Source organism: Danio aesculapii, chromosome 8 (assembly GCF_903798145.1).
Source record: "Danio aesculapii chromosome 8, fDanAes4.1, whole genome shotgun sequence".
NCBI classification, from domain to species: Eukaryota; Metazoa; Chordata; class Actinopteri; order Cypriniformes; family Danionidae; genus Danio; species Danio aesculapii.
The window spans coordinates 14,401,875-14,421,231 of NC_079442.1; the positions used below are offsets into that span (position 1 = coordinate 14,401,875).

At 33.7% G+C, this 19,357-nt stretch overlaps 1 protein-coding gene across 1 annotated transcript in view; it reads right to left on the minus strand.

Annotated features, from left to right (window-relative positions):
• slc15a4 (solute carrier family 15 member 4) overlaps positions 1-18,091 on the minus strand; it is a 165,821-nt gene extending 147,730 nt beyond the window's left edge. Inside the window, exons 1-4 of the mRNA XM_056463262.1 lie at positions 17,915-18,091; positions 17,026-17,650; positions 6,065-6,357; positions 2,234-2,375 (exon numbers count right to left, since the gene is read on the minus strand). Coding sequence (XP_056319237.1) covers positions 2,234-2,375; positions 6,065-6,357; positions 17,026-17,598 — 1,008 coding nt within the window. The 5' untranslated portion in view covers positions 17,599-17,650; positions 17,915-18,091. The remainder of the gene's footprint in view (positions 1-2,233; positions 2,376-6,064; positions 6,358-17,025; positions 17,651-17,914) is intronic.
• Between the last annotated feature and the right edge of the window lie 1,266 nt (positions 18,092-19,357).

Genomic DNA, 19,357 nt, shown 5'->3' on the forward strand with positions numbered 1-19,357 from the left:
ACTTTGATGTCTTTGACAATTCAATGCGAGCTGGAAACATGGATACAATCAGCTCCACACCTCACCATGTGGGAATGTGCGAACACCAACTCATCTCCTTTCCTTCATTTACATTTGAAGCATCCCCGCAACCACCTCTGTTTAATCACCCCCTCTTCATGCATACTCACACAGAACGGTCATTTCAAAGTATGAAGGTTCTATATCAATCCAAGTGATTTTATCTATCATGTTTGATATCATTTGAAATGTCTCAGTGTGACTGGTACAATGGTCTCATTCCCTCAAAAATAGACAATCAAAATAATAGATATATAACTTCAGGTATCTTTTGAACCACTACTAAGGGTGTGCCTTTACTTAGGGGGCCTTTATTCAAATGACCATTTGTTTCCTATAGACAGAAACTCTTCAGATTTAACATGTCACTAAATGCAATTGCCTTTCGTTATTTGACACACACCCCACGTTAGTTTGACTAGTTAAGGGAAAGTTTCAAAATGCTCAGGGCGATTTTGTAACCGGATTAGGCATGGGACGATAACAATTTTCAAGGTATACTGCGGTTAGGAAAAGTCAAGGTTTTAAAACCGCCAACATTTTCTGTAATACCGTTCCTACTGTTTAGGACAACAGTATCTCCAGCAGAAAAAATACCTAAAGATGCCGTTTTAAATTGTAAAGAAATCTGTGTTTTTAAAACAAATGAAGACAGCAGACGTCTATTAATCTTTTGAATTATTTAGCCTGACAGGTTTACTGTTCCAAACTATTATAAATCTTTCAAAACATAGAATGTATTGTTTTTAAAGAGGAAAAAAGTTTTAGTTTTTCACCCAGACATTTAAAAAGAATATATTTTAGAGCATATTTGTATACAAGGTTATCATACTGTCAGAATATTATACCGGCCCATGCCTAAACCAGATTAGCCCGTAGTGTGGAGCTTCATGCTCTCCATACTATGTATATTTTGAAGTCAGGTGCATCTTTTGATCTTGGGTTTATCTTTAAGAATTTGATGTCTTGTATTGATTGTTTATGAATTGACTGAATGAATTGGCATAATACACATTTACCTGACTAATAAACTGTTATGTGTTAATTATCTCTAGTAGATTATGTTAAGTCCATAACACCACAAGCCCCTGTACAGGTAAGTAAAGGACTAAAACACAATAAACGGAGCAGCGTGGCACGCTATACAATGTACTTAGAGCTCTGACTAACACACTGGCATTAATTCAAGTATACTTACACTGTAAAAGGCCTTAGAACAGCAAAGTATTGTTGAGACCAATCTAAATGTGGGTAGGCCTTCATCTCTAAACTTATAATACTATTTAAATCATATGGTGATTATACAAAGTTATTAATAGTTTAAGTAAATTGGTCTACCTAATACTATGGTTATGATCATAGTATGATGAAATAGTTTTGTCTTCATTTAGTAGATAGCAGATCTGTGGGGACCACACAAAAAATATTCTAATCTGAGTAAGTAGGGTTCTCCCCCTTTTTAGAATAGTGGTTAATTGCCTCTGCTTAATGACCAAGACTGACATGCTTGTGTTTAAGAGATTGTATACTCGGCTGGTACAAGACTCAGGATTTTATAGGAATCCGAATGAACGAGAATAATATACAATAACGAATCAAAGAAAAATTTCAATAATCATAATCTAAAGTAATATTAAAAGAGACAAAATAGTCTTGTCAATGTTTTATAATTGGAGTCAGATAAAACGAGGATACAAATATTAATATTCTAGACCCACCTCATACTAAAATCGGAGTCATATACGAGTTAAGATTAAAGTAAATCAACATTGTGCACTGGAAAGACAGAACAGGCAGTGAACCTTCATCCACCAGTAGACACCGCTGTTGGACTAACTGGCTGGACCTTACAATACCAGTTCACACTGTGGTCATATTGCAAAACATCAGATCTGTATCTGATTTAATACCACATATGAAAGTGGCACAACAGGAATCAGTATTGAAAAGATCAGATTCCATGACATTTGGGCTGTTCACACTGTCATGACCAAAATGAGTCACATATGGACAACAAAAATCTGAACCACAATTGCCTGCAGTGTGAACGAAGACCGGAACTAACATCAAATTTTTTAATTTAATTTTCACAAGACCTTTAGGTTAATATGCTAGCTGTACATCTCCCTCTTTTTAAAAGTGGACAGATCTGAAAGATGTATAGTAACCTTACCTGGAAATAGACAGTCCAGTACGGAATGAGAGCCAGGAAAACAGGAAGTATTTTAACCAGCGCTTTCACTTCCTCCACCTTCTCGTCTGAAAAGCGGCCGCCGTACGTTACTTTAGCACCATCCAGAACAGTAGGCTTTGGCCTAAAGGGAAAACATGGTTTGTAACAAGCTTTTCTGTGTAGACATTATTAAAAACATCACTGCAATATTTGTGAGATTATCAACAGCTCAGAAACAAAGGAGCAAGGATTTTGACTTGTTTCCTCCATTTCCAAGATTATAATGTCAGTTTTTTTCTCTATACAGAGTTCTTCTTTGATTTAAAGAAAGGGTACAGCACTTGACAGGAACTTATACCACAGAGACACGATGAATAGCACTGCGTGTGAGACAGACAGGAGAGCTGGATCAAAAGGTAGGTGAGGGATAACATCACACACTAATAGTCATGTGAAAGCGTGAAAAAAAGCTGCATAAATGTACAGCTCTACACAACTAACAAACCATTTTAAATAGTAAGGCCTGAGTAAAGATAAACATATGAGCAATTCCAGCATTATGAATGTGACATTTGCAGTAAAAACTTAAAACATAAGTTCACAGACTAAATTTACATTATTGTGAAACATCTGTTTATAGTTTCCAAAACCACAAACCACAGAGTTAACTTATGGGATCAGAAAAAATATAAATCTGTAGACATTTTTTATATTTTTAATGAGGAAAATAAAAATGCGTTATGGACGTGACCAATAAATCTGCGAGTTTACAGTACACAACATACTTTGTAGAAATTCTGTGAATTAAACTGCACAACCCAAAAAACATAATGCTAATCAAAAGGATAAGAGTTGACTTACTAAAGAACAAACATGACTGATTTTATTTAATATTTTTGTAATTATGAGGAAAAACCTTGGTTATGGATGTTACGTGTGAAATTGGCACTTGTGTGAATTTGGTAAATCAAATATAATTGTTTGAAAACATTTAGACACATTTTTGAGAATTTTGCAGTTCTGTATTTTGTAACTTAAGACAAAACACTTAGAATGGGTTTCACTATTTTGGTGAAAACTTAATTTTTTTATGGCAAGATTGACATTTGCATAGAATTGCTCATATATTTTTTGTTCCAATCAAGTCCAATGTAAGATATAATATGAATGAAAGTACTGATTTATACAGGGCTAAAGGCTAAATATAAATATATAAATAAATAAATAAATAAATAAATATAAAAAAAAAAATATATATATATATATATATATATATATATATATATATATATATATATATATATATATATATATATATATATATATATATATATATATATATATATACATACACACACACACATACAGTGTTTCCTCTAGGATATTTTTCCAGCTGTGGCAGCAGGCCTTTATTTACACAGATCTACCAACTACCTATGGCGTTATGCTTTTCTCGGTTCATGCACAAAACTTCTTGCAAGCCCTAACGCATTTCTAATAACTGATTTATTTTATCTTTGCCATGATGACAGTAAACAATATTTGACTAGATATTTTTCAAGACACTTCTATACAGCTTAAAGTGACATTTTAAAGGCTTAACTTTTAATTAAGGTTAATTAAAAAGGTTAATTAGGTTAACTAGGCAGGTTAGGGTAATTAGGCAAGTTATTGTATAATGATGGTTTGTTCTGTAGACTTAAAAAAAAAAATTGCTTAAAGGGGCTAATATTTTTGTCCCTAAAAACTGCTTTTATTCTAGCCAAAATAAAACAAATAAAACAGACTAATTAAAAAGAGAAAAAAATATCATCAGACATACTGTGAAAATTTCCTTGCTCTGTTAAACATCATTTGGGAAAAACTTAAAGAATTAAAAAAATCAAAAAGGGGCTAATAATTCTGACTTCAACTGTATAAACTTATTTCTTAGTTACATATTTTAAATAATGAAATGAGCAAACCCTAGTTTTAAATGTACATAAACATTTTTTTCAACATTGCTTTTCTTTAAAAAAAAATTAAAAAAGGAAAACACAACTAAATGTAAGAACAACAAAAAGTCTGTCCAGGCCAGTTTATTCACCACATATGGTCTAAAAACCACAGAGCACTTTTTTAATGTTATTCCAAGGAAGATAATTAAACTATATTTGTCAATGGAGTCATAATGATTTATATGAATGTAGAAAAATAAACAAATGTAAAATTATTTAAGACCTACAAGTCAATATTTCAGTAATTTTAAGACTTTAGGATCTACCGTAAAAGTTTGTTTTTGACAATTTCTAAGACTTTTTAAGACCCATCGAACACGCTGATGAATGAAATATCTTACATTTCTGAATATGTAGAAAATGTCCAATCTTTAATTTGCTGCACCACTGCTAAGAATGCTTCTTTGTTTATTAGGAAGTGCGAAAGAAAGCCAAAAATCACAACAAAACCAGAAGTGTGCAAAACATAAACCAGGTCAGTATTGATATCACTTCCTTAAAGTGTTATGTTTCATTCACACCAGCAGTGACTTTGTAGCTGTCTGTTGCTCTGGGTGGCGATTGAAGTCGCTAGTATGTGTTCCCACCTTCGAGTTGCTTAGGTAACGTTTATGGTGTTTACATGCCACTGAAAGTAAATATTGTTCTGTATTGTTCTTTACATATTGTTGTTTAAAGAAAACACTAAATATAAGTGGAATCAGTACATAAAATGCGTAATTACAAAGATGATCGAAAAAAAAAGTGTGTTCTTGGTCATTGCGGCTATTTATCACCAGCAAACACAGGTCTGTGTTGGTCTACAGGATGGAGAATACAACCGCCCTCTGCAGGAGCTGAGAGAGGAGCTGTTGCTCAAGAAAGTTGCTGTTCATTTGCTTACGGTTGAAGGATTCTCAACTCTGTGACATCATTCACCACACCCACCTGGTCACCAACAGTCGCTGGCGCTCACATAAACAAAGGTCGCTGTAAGTCGCTCGCTCTATGTTGTAATGAATGGTCCCTTGTCGCTCTGCTGCTGCAAGTCACTCATAGTGTGAGCAGAGCTTAAGTCCACACAAAAATTTGAATTATGTTATCACTTACTCACTCTCATGTTGTTCCAATCCCAAGACATTAGTTCATCTTTGGAACACAAATAAAGATATTTTTGATGGAATCAGAGAGCTCCCTCATCCTCCAGACAGCAAGTGTCCCAAGAGGTTTAAAGTTCAGAATAGGAACCAAAAATATTATCAAAACATTCCATGTGAATTCAGTGGTTCAACAGAAATCAAACAAAGCTCCAAGAAAGAATACTTTTGTGCACCAAAATTAAAAAGTAAAAATAACTAAGACAAAGTCAAAGTTGTTGTCTAAAAAAATTTTTGGAACTTCATATAATTACAGTTGAACCACTAAAGTCACATGGAATGTTTACACAATGTTTTTGGGTCCTTTTCTGCAGTCTCATTTATAAATGTGGCATGCCCACAGAACAGGAGGTAAAAGTTATGATTTCCAAAAAAAACTCTTAATATTAACTTAAATACTGATGTAATCGAACCACTTTAAATGATCATATCAGCCACAATCATGAATAAATAAATTAAATTATATTATGGTGTATGTTCACTTTTAGGAAGGATTCTACACAAATTTTATCAATCAGAGCCCTGGATTATGAATATCTTGCGATTCAGATTCAATCTAGAAACACTTAAATTTGTGTTCTGAAGATGAACAAAGTTCTCAGGGGATTGGAACGACATGAGTGTGAGTAATTAATAACAGAATTTTCATTTCAGGGTGAACTGACCCTTTTTAATCAGTGAATAAATGTAGCTCTCACCTGAGCAGACTGGGTTCTTTCGGTCCACGTCCACAGAGGGCTGAGCCCAGGATCCGAAACATGTCGCTGAAGGCACTGCCATCTGCAGGTTTGGTTATGAAAACCGCTTTGCCCAGAAAAAAGATGATGAGGGACACCCCGAGGCAGACGGCAGGGATGATGTAGCCTATAGAGAAGCTAATGTTCTGCTGGATGTAAGCTACACCACCCAGAGAGAAGATCGCTCCAAGATTAATGCACCAGTAGAACCAGTTAAAGAACCGCCGTGTTGCTTCAGGACCTCGATCCTTCACCTGTAAGCACATATACAGATAAAAAAAATGTGTGAATTTCTGATCAAAAATTCATTTCATTTATTCTTTTTATTATATTCATAGCAACAGCTAAAACTCCCTTTAAAAACTCTCTTTTTATCTGTTTTAAATCCATAACAACACACCAAAAGTGGATTATGTCAACCAAAGGGAGCAATAACACTGGAAAGTCAGTTCACCACAAGGAGAACAAGAAATTTGGTTACACTTTAGTTTAAGTAATGATTCACACCATTTACTTATGGTGTATTACCTGACTATTATTATGATATTAACTGTTTATTACCACTTATAAAGTATGATCCTATTTTACATCAGTAATTCTACTCAATAGCTAAACCCAACTTCTACCTTATTACTAATAATCAGCTAATTATTAGTTCATGGAGCTAAAACTCTTAGTCAACGGTTTGTTAATAGTATGAATTATACCTTAAATTAAAAAAAGTGTGATTTTTTTTTAATATTCAGCCATGAATTACTAAACTTCATGTTTTCTGTACCCATACAATTGTTGCTTACCTTCAGAATGCATTTTAAAAGAATTTTAAGAGATTTATGAACCGCCCTTCAAAGATTATTCATCCAAATTGTTAAAACTTCATAAAGTGGTCAGTAAATATAAATTAAGCTGTTTGCAGACTTCTAAAAACACACATTTAACTTAAGCGTGTTTAGGTAAATTTACATTTAATTTAAGCTTTGGTTACATAATTAGGTCACAGAAGCTCAGATATGCTTGCCAGATAAGTCACACCACATGTTTGAGCTTTAGCAAGAACAAAATCAGGTTTGTCAGTCACACTTAAAAAAAAAAAAAAAAAAAAAAAAAAGTAATTTTAAGTTAGATTTTTATAAGTTGTTTCATTAGTTAATACCTTCAGTTTATTTATTTACTAATAATAAATAAATAAATAATAAATAAAACACTTGTACAGCATTTTTTTTATAGTTTAACATTTACCAATGCATTATTAATAATAATGCACTGCAAGTTAACATGAACGACTTTATTTTTTAATGACTTTATTCATTAACTAATGTTAACAAATTTGATTAAATACTGTATTAAATGTGGGCGTCACAGTGGAGCAGTGGGTAGCACAATCACCTCACAGCAAGAAGGTTGCTGGTTTGAACCCAGACTGTGTGGAGTTTGCATGTTCTCGGCGTGTTCGCGTGGGTTTCTCCCGGTGCTCTGGTTTCCCCCCACAGTCCAAAGACATGCGGTATAGGTGAATTGAATAAACTAAGTTGGCCGTAGCGTATGAGTGTGAATGCAAGAGTTTGTGGTTGTTTCCCAGTGTTGGGTCGCAACTGGAAAGGCATCTGCTGTGTAAAACATATGCTGGATAAGTTGGTGGTTCACTGTGGAATCCCCTGATTAATAAAGGGACTGTGCCAAAAAGAAAATTAATTAATGTTTTAAATGTGTTTTTCATTGTTTGTTTATGTTAGTTAATGCATTAACTAATGGACCATTATTTCAAAGCATTACTAGTTTATTCTTGCGCTAAGGCTTGGTGATAAGGCAGCAATGCAATTTTGATAATTATTTTATTTATTGAACTATAACAATATATATTTTTGTATAAGTTGTTAATGCTTTGACTTCTAAAAGAGTATCCCAACCATGACGAAAAATGGATACTGCTGGTGGGAAAGTGAAACGACCATGCTAATCAATACTGGGTGACACAGTTTGACCTATTTTCGAAAGATAATGTTCGGCGACTGGCTCTTGGGATCAATATGGAGTAAAAATGTCCAGAGTTTATTATTATGGTGGCTTGAAAAGCCAGCATACTGTTATCTATCTTAAACTTATTATTATTCTTCTTCTTCTTCTTCTGAGACTAATTTCTAAGTGTATCTCCTCCTAGGCCTTTCAAGCTACATACTTCAAACTTTCGTCAAACCTTCAAACTGGTCTGACTCGGGTTGCTATATCTTTTCTAACTGATCCGACCTTGGGTTTTCCGAAAAACGACCCAGAAAAATCCCAAAAGTCCCATTGACTTAACATTGGGTCAAACTTTGTGAGCTTATAACTCTGCATCAGACTGTCCTACAGACTTCTAACTGGACTCATTTAACTCAGTCTAGCCAGCAGCCAATAACTGATGACTTTTTAACTTACTAGCCACTCCCTAGCAACCCCTTACAGCACCCTAGCAACTGTCCCATAGACTTCCATTGTAAAAGACTCCCATTGACTTAACATTGGATCAACCTTTGTGAGCTCATAACTCTGCATCAGACTGTCCTACAGACTAGAGTCTGGCCTCATTCAACTCAGTCTAGCCAGCAGCCAATCACTGATTACCTTTAAACTTACTAGCCACTCCCTAGCAACCAATTTCAGCACCCTAGCAACTGTCCCAGAGACTGTGACTAGCTATTCTAACACACGCTAACAGTTTTAACATCCTACTGACATGCTAATCTTGCAATAAAGGTGCTAGCAACAAGACAGTGACATGCTAGTCATGCTAGTAACATGCTAATTCATGCTAACAACATGCTAATTCATGCTAGAAACAAGCTGATTCATGCTAGAATCATGCTAGTAACATATTAATATCATGCTAGTAACATGCTAATTCATGCTAGAATCATGCTAATTCATGCTAATTCATGCTAGAAACATGCTAGTAACATGCTAATTCATGCTAGTAACATGCTAATTCATGCTAGAATCATGCTAGAAAGATACTAGTAACATGCTAATTCATGCTAGAATCATCCTAGTAACATGCTAATTCATGCTAGAATCATGCTAGTAACATGCTAATTCATGCTAGAATCATCCTAGTAACATGCTAATTCATGCTAGAATCATGCTAGTAACATGCTAATTCATGCTAGAATCATGCTAGTTATATGCTAATTCATGCTAGAAACATGCTAACAACATGCTAATTCATGCTAGAATCATGCTAATTCATGCTAGAAACATGCTAATTCATGCTATAATCATGCTAACAACATGCTAATTCATGCTAGAATCATGCTAACAACATGCTAATTCATGCTAGAATCATGCTAACAACATGCTAATTCATGCTAGAAACATGCTAAATCATGCTAGTAACAAGCTAGAATCATGCTAATTCATGCTAGAAACATGCTAATTCATGCTAGGATCATGCTAGTAACATGCTATTTCATGCTAGAATCATGCTAGTAACATGCTATTTCATGCTAGAATCATGCTAGTAACATGCTAATTCATGCTAGAAACATGCAAGTAACATGCTAATTCATGCTAGGATCATGCTAGTAGCATGCTAATTCATGCTCAAATCATGCTAGTAACATGCTAATTCATGCTAGAATCATGCTAGTAACATGCTAATTCATGCTAGAATCATGCTAGTAACATGCTAATTCATGCTAGAATCATGCTAGTAACATGCTAATTCATGCTAGGATCGTGCTAATAACATGCTAATTCATGCTAGAATCATGCTAGTAACATGCTAATTCATGCTAGAATTATACTAGAAACATGCTAATTCATACTAGGATCATGCTAGTAACAAGCTAATTCATGCTAGGATCATGCTAATAACATGCTAATTCGTGCTAGAATCATTCTAGTAACATGCTAATTCATGCTAGAATTATGCTAGAAACATGCTAATTTATGCTAGAATCATGTTAACAACATGCTAATTCATGTTAGAAACTTGCTAATCTATGCTATAATCATGCTAGTTACATGCTAATTCATGCTAGAATCATGCTAATTCATGCTAGAATCATGCTAGTTAAATGCTAATTCATGCTAGTTCATGGTAGAATCATGCTAGTTACATGCTAATTTATGTTAGAATCATGCTAGTTACTTGCTAATTCATGCTAGTAACATGCTAATTCATGCTAGAAACATGCTAGTAACATGCTAATTAATGCTAGAATCATGCTAATTGATGTTAGCAACTGCCTAGCAACCACTCAGAATACTTTAGCAACCGCCTAGCAACAACCTAGAAACATGCTAACATATATGTACTTATCTATGCCGACTGTTTCAAACTTCATAAAAACTGCTTCAGTTATTTACACTTTAAAACGACTTCAAACTTTTAGACTCGGCTTTTCAAGCCACCATAAAGTTTGTCCTCAAACTTTAATATCTAGTTGTTATTGACATACAGTTAGGTCCATAAATATTGGAACATCGACACAATTCTAACATTTTTGGCTCTACACACCAACACGATGGATTTGAAAAGAAATGAACAAGGTGTGCTTTGACTGCAGACTGTCAGCTTTAATTCGAGAGTATTTACATCTAAATCAGAGCAACAGTTTGCATATGTGCCTCCCACTTGTTAAGGGTCCAAAAGTAATTGGACAATTGGCTTCTAAGCTGATCCATGGCCAGGTGTCTGTTATGCCCTCAGTATTCCAATTACAATGAGCAGATAGAAGGTCCAGAGTTCATTTCAAGTGTGCTATTTGCATTTCAAATCTGTTGCTCTCAAGATGAGAGATCAGTGAAGCAAGCCATCATTAGGCTGAAAAAACAAAACAAACTCATCAGAGACATAGAAAAAACATTAGGCAGAGCCAAAACAACTGTTTGGAGCATTCTTAAAAAGAGAACGCACCAGTGAGCTCAGCAACACTAAAAGACCCGGAAGACTACAGAAACAACTGTCGACCAAATAATTCTTTCCCTCGTGAAGAAACACCCTTCACAACAGTTGGCCATGTCAAGAACACTCTCCAGGAGGGAGGTGTATGAGAATGACTCAAAGCATACTGCAAAAGCAACCAAAGAGTTTTTGAAGGGAAAGAAGAGGAATCCAATTGAGCATGCATTTCACTTGCTGAAGACAAAACTGAAGGGAAATGCCCCAAGAACAAGCAGGAACAGAAAACAGTTGCTGTTGAGGCCTGGCAGAGCACCATGAGGAATGTAACCCAGCATCTGGTGATGTATATGTGTTCCAGGCTTCAGGCTGTGTAGGCTTCAACTAAGTATTAAAAAGTGAAAGTTTGATTTATGATTATTATTCTGTCCATGTTATTTTGGTCCCTTAACAAGTGGGAGGCACATATGCAAATTGTTGTATTTCCTACACCGTTCACCTGATTTGTATGTAAATACCCCAAATTAAAGCTGACAGTCTGCAGTTAAAGTACATTTCATTTAATTCCACATCTATTGTGTTGGTGTATGGAGCCAAAAATGTTAGAACTGTGTCAATTTCCCAATATTTATAAATCTAGCTAAAGTTTATTGCAATTCGATATAATATTTTTTATCGGCTCAGGCCTATCTTGCATTCCACACGGTTATAATTGAACTCTATTTTTAATCAGTGTTTATAAATGGTAATAAAAGCTCAATTAAAAAATGTTCGCCATACAAAACACAAGAATTCTTTTCACAAGAATTTGAATAGGATTTATTTTTTTATCTATTTATGAATGTTTTGAAGAATCAGTGTTTCATCAGCTTCGTTTTCTTTGTTTTGAAGATGAACAAAAGTCGTATGGCTTTGGTAATATCATGAGGGTAACTGAATGATGGCAAACATGTAATATTGAAGTGAACTAACATAACTCTCATCATGAAAAACACCATCTTCCCGGCTAATTTAGCTACAAAGTACCATCACTAAGCACATGAACAATCAACACCCACATTCTTACTTTAATTAAACTATGGTTTTGAATTTAATTGCATTTACAAGCTTTTGTGCACAAGCGTTTGTTCTCAAGTACAGGCATAATTTTTCCTTAAAAAAACTGCTTTTAAATAGCTCAACAACAATCACAATCAGAGACTGATCACTGTTTATTTAAGAAAAAGTCCTAACATATTGTAAGAGAAATGCTCAGTTCCTCTATATTTAAATGCGATTGAAGCTCACAATGACACCCAGATGGTGCAGCCTGCAATTCAGCTCTTTATTGAATCTAAAAATCACATGACGATCATACGATGAGACAGCCATCAACAGAAACTAACCCTGCCATATCCAAGTCATCCCCATTTAAAAGCTAGTCTTCCAAAATAACCCACTGGTTTTTGAAAACAACATTAGCCTGTCAAATATTCCAGTAGACCAGATAACTGGGGGATAAACAATAAAAAAAAATCAGTGAAGCAAACAGTTAAGCCAACTAAGGCAGATGTCAGTTTTGCTTCCTACATTTTTGTTAGTTTCATTGTGTGTGTTAATGCCACAGTTAACAGAAGCAGTGCGAAAGCTTATTGTTAATCATCATAAGAGGTTCTGTAATTAGTCACACACTTTAGCAGATTATTTCCTTAATTATGGTTCACTTATAACAGGGACATCCCCTAAGTATACTACTGTACAGAGCTCATTGAGAGGTCAAGTAATGGTGAAATGAAAGTTGACAAACTGAAGTATTGTATTTGCATCTTAAGAAATGATGGGACGTAATAGTGTGAATATAAACTACATAATTTAATTTCTCCTCTCCTCTATACCGAATTAAGCTTTCAGGTATCCATTTAGTTTTAACTGATTCTGAGAAACAGACCTTGGCAGTGAACACCAATGCCTCTTCAACAAAAGTCCTAATAATTTCGATCTTGTGACATGAGCCATTTTGCAGCCCACAAGGCCAAATCAGACTCAAAGTACTTTAGAAATGTGTGGTAAGTGTATTTCCATTTTAAATAAGTGAAGTGAAACTGTCCAGAGGTGTTGTTCAATTCCTTTAAAGTCTCTAAATAAAAGGCTTTCGTTCTGTTTTCAAAAAAAAAAAAGTAAATTAAATAATACTATGATTTTTTTGTAACGCTACCATTTTTCAAAATATGAAACCAAATGTATAAATCTATACTATATGTCAGATAAAATATGATTAAATTTAGTATGTGGTTTAGAGACATCTCATTTTAGTGTTCGCACCAAATTACATTTATAATAGTAATTTTGTATACAGCAGTCAACATTCGAAATGTATCAAAAATGGTTTTCAAAATTATCTCAGGACAAGAATGCACTGAAAAAAATTATTCAAAGATGATTCCTTGGATTTACTCAATTTTTTTACGTTAAGTGGTTGTAAACAATTTATTTGGGCTGAATTTAAACAAACAAATTAAGTTGAACATTGCTCAATTTAATTTGTTTGTTTAAATTCAACACAAATAAATTGTTTGCAACAGTTTTGTATGCAACACTTTTTTTCAGTGTGGGTGTTGTTCAATAGGACAACTTTGATGAAAATATTGTGAAAAATGAATCATATTTCTAAGTATAGCTTTTTTTTTATTGAAATATTTCAAAGATTTTTATGACTGTCAGGTGTGGTATTAGTGGACAAAAAGACACCGATAAAAGGCCCATAAATTGACCCACATTTGTGTGTAGAATGTTTAGACATAAAATGATAATGTTGAGTAATATTTTAAATCTTAAAAAGTCATTTATTGACTATCGTAGTATTTACAGCAATCACAGAGTTAAACACCTCTTAAGACTTTTTTCTAAGACTCTTCCCATACATTTTAAGACCTTATCGCCTTTTTAGGTTCTCAACTGGTAAATAGGGGATATTTTAACTAAAGGTATATTTACTAAAAACTGATTGTAAAAAGGCATGACTAAAGAGTCTTAGCTAGGGATAACTGATTAATGCAATTTAATTCAGAAGAGGGGAAATGAAGTGATTTAACATACAAAGATCCTACATACAACACACTACATACAATTCACTCTCTTCCAGGTGACACCTACAGAACAGCTGGAATATTGGTGTTACCTTGGTTACTGCAGTAAACAATGCAGCATGTCAAATCTAGCAGGATTTTATCGATTTCGTAAATCACACAGCACCTCAATATTCACAGATTAAATTCAGGCAAACTTTAGCAAACAACTATACTAAAACGATACACAATTTAAATTTAATAACTTGTAAAAAAGCATTTAAGAATTGTTTAATACTTTTTAAATTTCACTAAATGGATTTATTAACTTTTAATATGTATTAAGGCCATGTGGACACCTAGTCTATATAAAGTATTTATATTGAAATTATATTAAATTATATAAAAACAAAGAATGAAAAATAGGAGCCCGAAGCTTCGGGAAAAAAAAAATCTATTATATCATTTCGCATCATAGCAAAACTATCATATCATAACATATCAAAGACTATCTATCTATCTATATATCTATCTATCTATCTATTGTAATATTAAAATACATATCTCTTATTTTTATGAACAAAATTCTCATGTTTCGTATGATGTCAGAAGGCTTTTAATCAGGGGTTCCCAAACTTTTTCTTATAGAGGGCCAAAAAACAAACTTTATTAAGGCTAGTGGGCCAAAGCTAAATATGGTTATGGGTAATTTCCTAATTTATTTAATAATATTAAAAATAACTAGAAAACATTGCCTTATTATAACTAATGATCTTATTACAGTAAAAACATAAAATCGAATTTATAACAGAATGGAGTTACACTAGTTTTTGCCTTGATTTGCTCGCCGATGTCTCCTGCATAGTCCCCAATCCGTCGAGTGACAGTATTAACATTTTTAAAAAGTCTGATTCATTTACATTTAATCGAAACATTTAATTCAGTTTACTTATTGGTAGCTCAGTAATAAAACAAACAAACAAAAAGGTTACGTCAAATTAGAAATGACGATCTCTGTTGAAGGCAATTGCCCCAACTCGCTCCATCATTCTCACACTGGGACAACTTTGGCCCACTTGCCCTACTTTGGGTATCTCTGCTTTAAATAAAGTGTAGATTAGCAATATGAATTTTCAGCAAGATACTTTGCATCTTTATATACTTCTGCATCTTTAAATACATGAAACTGTCTGCCCCTCATGTGTAGACCTGTATAGACCCAACCAATATATATTTTTTAAACTTCTACTTTAGTGCTCCAAAAAAAAGCACTGAAAACAACACCTGATCTCTAAAAATCTCAAAAAAGCAATACACTGCAAACTCTCTAAAACTACAAAAGCATCGACTTCCACAGAAAGAACCAGGCAGGGTTATCTCAAAGCTTCTGAGGGAATGTTATTGAACAAACACCAGCAAACATGTCAAAGGTCTTAATAAAATCATTTAGAGTTTCATAAAAGCCAGACATAGTCGAAAATATTGCTTTGAGAATCAATCCCAGGTTGTGCCCCTGAGATCTAAACCTACTCAAAGTTTAGACATCTCTCCATTTGTAGTGATTTCTGTTTAGTCCCTTAGGGGTTTCAATATTTTATATAAACACACACACATACACCTTAGAATACAGCCATCCTGGTGCACATTTTAACACTGGCCTATGATCCTGTAGGATCCTATAGACTATTTCAATGTGGTCATGTCATTGGCCCATGAACATTAACTGCTTGTTATCAAACTATTTCATAACTTTAACAAGAGGAAATTCAATCATAACTTCATGTTAAACAGCTATAATAACATTATTTATCAATCTGTGGCTCTTTTTGGATTCTTGGAAGCTGTAGAAATTAAAAATATACATTAGGACCACTGTTTTATAGGATTTTATCTGCATTTTTCTTTGGGTACATTTTAAAAGTTTTAGTAAAAAATAAATAAATAAATAAATAAATAATAATAATAATAATAATAATAATAAAAAAACATGTCCAGTTAATTGTAATCATGACATTTCTTGAAATGTCTTAGCAAATAAAAACTTTAGGTAACCCTAAGAAATATTATGTTTATTTTTTTACACAAAATCTTGTTTACTCCTGTTACATTTAAATGAAGACTGATTTTGCATTATTAAACACCTTAATTAATATGCAAATATGTTATAGATGTTATTATTATTATTATTATTATTTCAAGACATGCATCCTACTTTAAAATATTATGCATTTATTAGATATAATTTTTATATAAATAATATATTTATATAGTCATTTTTTATATAAACTGAATTTTTTTTAAATGAATTATCATAAAACCACTTGAGTTTTTGTGCATAAATGATTTGAGGACAGTTTATCTAACATTAAGGGCTCTATTTTAATAGTCTAGGTGCAAAGTCTAAAGGGCAGAGCGCAAAAGCATTAAGGGCATGTTCGAATCCACCGAATCTAAAAATACGCTCTGCGCCACATGGTCTAACAGGGTTGTGTTTATTCTCTTAATGAGTAATGGGTGTGTTTTGAGAATAAACCAATCAGAGTCTCATCTCCCATTTCCTTTTAAGGGTCAGTTGCTTTGCGCCATGCTGCATTTGCTATTTACATGGCGCATTTGTAAGTGGAAAAACTGAACGCTTCACTAGCAAGAAAACAGTTAAACAGACCATCTGAAGTGCAAGGATCATAATAAATAAATAATAATGAAATGAGTCTCCAATCAATTCTACTATAAAATTCATTTGTCGATTTTGATTTGTTAACCCAAAAGATTATCACTTATTAAACCACTACACTGTTAAATACATCATAGTTTTTGTTGCCAATATAAGTTTGTTTCATTTATTTTATCATAACATTTTTTTTTTCCATACTATTAGTCTATTCTGCTTTCTGTTATTACATTATTTAACTGTTCCCGAACTTTACAACAGACCCTCTAAGACTCCATTGCTGCCCTCTGGGGGCCCCCAAAATCCATCTCTTACACCCCTGCGTTACCTGATCTGCCCCGAACGGGGTGATATTTGATTTGACAGCTCCCACTCCAAGAGCCACCAGCACCAGACCACTGTATATCGCAGGCCTGCAGTATGACGGACGATTGACGCAGGTCACATTAGCAGGTACTGTCCCATTTTCAGGAAAACACTCTGCTGGCTGCACTGGAAATGCCATCTCCTCTCCACACAGATAGTTCCTGGTATTATCACTGGCCACAAAAGGGAAAAGCAGCATCCCGAGCAAGTAAAGACCCAAACTCAAGGCTATGGTTAAGAATTTGCCAAGGAATGCATCTGCCAGCCAGCCACCAAAAGGAGATATTAAATAAGTGACTCCCATGAAGATCAAGGGACCCTGGCTGGCTGAAGTGCCCTCCCAATAGAAGGGGCTGCTGTTGAGGAAGAGCACCAGGTTGGAGGTGATGCCATAGAAGGCCATTCTTTCCAAAGACTCTGCCAGCAGGATGGCAGCACATGCCAGTCTCCTGCCATTGAACACTGACTCTGATCTGGCTGAAGTCACTGAGTTTTCCAAAAGAGGAGAGCTCTCGTTTACATCTCTCCCAGCCATGCTTTGATATTCTTGTTTCTCAAGGGGACTGTCAGCTGACCAAAATCCAAACCTAAACAACACAAGCAACAACAAAAAAGCGACAGACATTATTTTAACAGCACGTGATAGCAAACAAACTATACACTCTGACGCAATAAGGGAAATTCGGAAATAAATCACGACAGGGTTCTCATCACGTATTTCGTTTACTGAAAATAATGACTTTATGGGATAGTTCAAACAACCACAAGATAATGACAGTCCATGACATGTTGTCAGCAACTTCTATAGTTCACTTAGTAAACATGCTAACAAAATATTTGCGTAAACATACCGTTGTTGAACACTCAGCACTGCTCCACATTTAGCTGCTCAGACCGCGACGTGATTACCAATGTCCTCCGGATACATTTTATAAAACAGATGTTACCTTAAAAATTATAAAAGCCTGGCGATATGAAGTTTAGCTGTCTGCTCTAGAGTAAACAGCCAGTCACAATACTACCGCGTGACACCCGGTTCACTCATAAGCGTCAAAGTGACGCGCCCGCAGCGCATTCAGCAGATCTCAACACCATCTGAACAGGACTCTAGCGAGTCTTGTGAGGAGTATCAGGTTGATCCTTTCAAATACAAAGGGAAGATTCCGGCGTAAATCAACCTGACAGCAAGCCAACAGCCAGTGCTGATTGGATAAAAGGGGAAAAAAGATGTTTATTCGATTGGCTGGTATTGCAGCCAGTCAATTCTGCACATGTACTTCCCTTTTCTTAAATATATACATATTAAATGTATAATACATAAGTTGCAGTGTACATTAGCATCATTAATAATATAAATTTAACCAAGAAAAAAAAAATGTTTGGATTGCATTTCTTTACTCCTAATGCTGCTAGTTAACACACTCGATGCATTTTTTTTTTTTTTTTTTGCAATGTTTGGATTGGATTACTCCTAATGCTGCTAGTTAACACACTCAATGCATTTTTTTTTAAACATCCCATGATTTCTAAAATATTAACCTCTATGGTTGATATGTCGGTTTAAAAAGTACCGGAATTAATACATGAAAATATGAAGTGTAAGACCAATTTATTTTAAAACATATTCAAAATAAAACATTTTTGAATACTAAATAACCTTTTTTTAAGTATGCCATAAAATATTTCAGATTCTCATTTAACATGATTTCTTGTTTTTTTTATTTTTTGTTTTGTTTGTTTTTTTGTTTTTTTGTTTATTTACAATAAAACCAATGTCAAGTGTAGTATTGCATCAGGATGTTTGTTTGATTTTTGATTTTTTACATTTATTTTTTATTTTTTTAAACCAGCAATGTGTGTGTAAAACATTTAAAACAGTCATTCTTTAAATCACTTTAACAGTTATTATTTTAAACAGTAAACACATTTAAACACACCCTTTTGTGGTTCATTTTCATATGCCTAAAATATCTATAAAAAATGTACGTTATATAGACATAAATAATAACATGAAAATTAATAAAAGTTGACATAAACACAACATAGTTTCTAAAAGCTAGACTAAATAAAAAATAATAATATAATATATAATTATATAATTTATTTATTAGCCTACAATATAAAATAATATAATATAATATAATATAATATAATATAATATAATATAATATAATATAATATAATATAATAAATAATAATAAACTAATTAGTGAATCAATTAATCCATTTACACAACAAAATACAACTATTTCTTTACTCCTAGTATTTGTTTATTTTCTTGCATCATTGTTGCA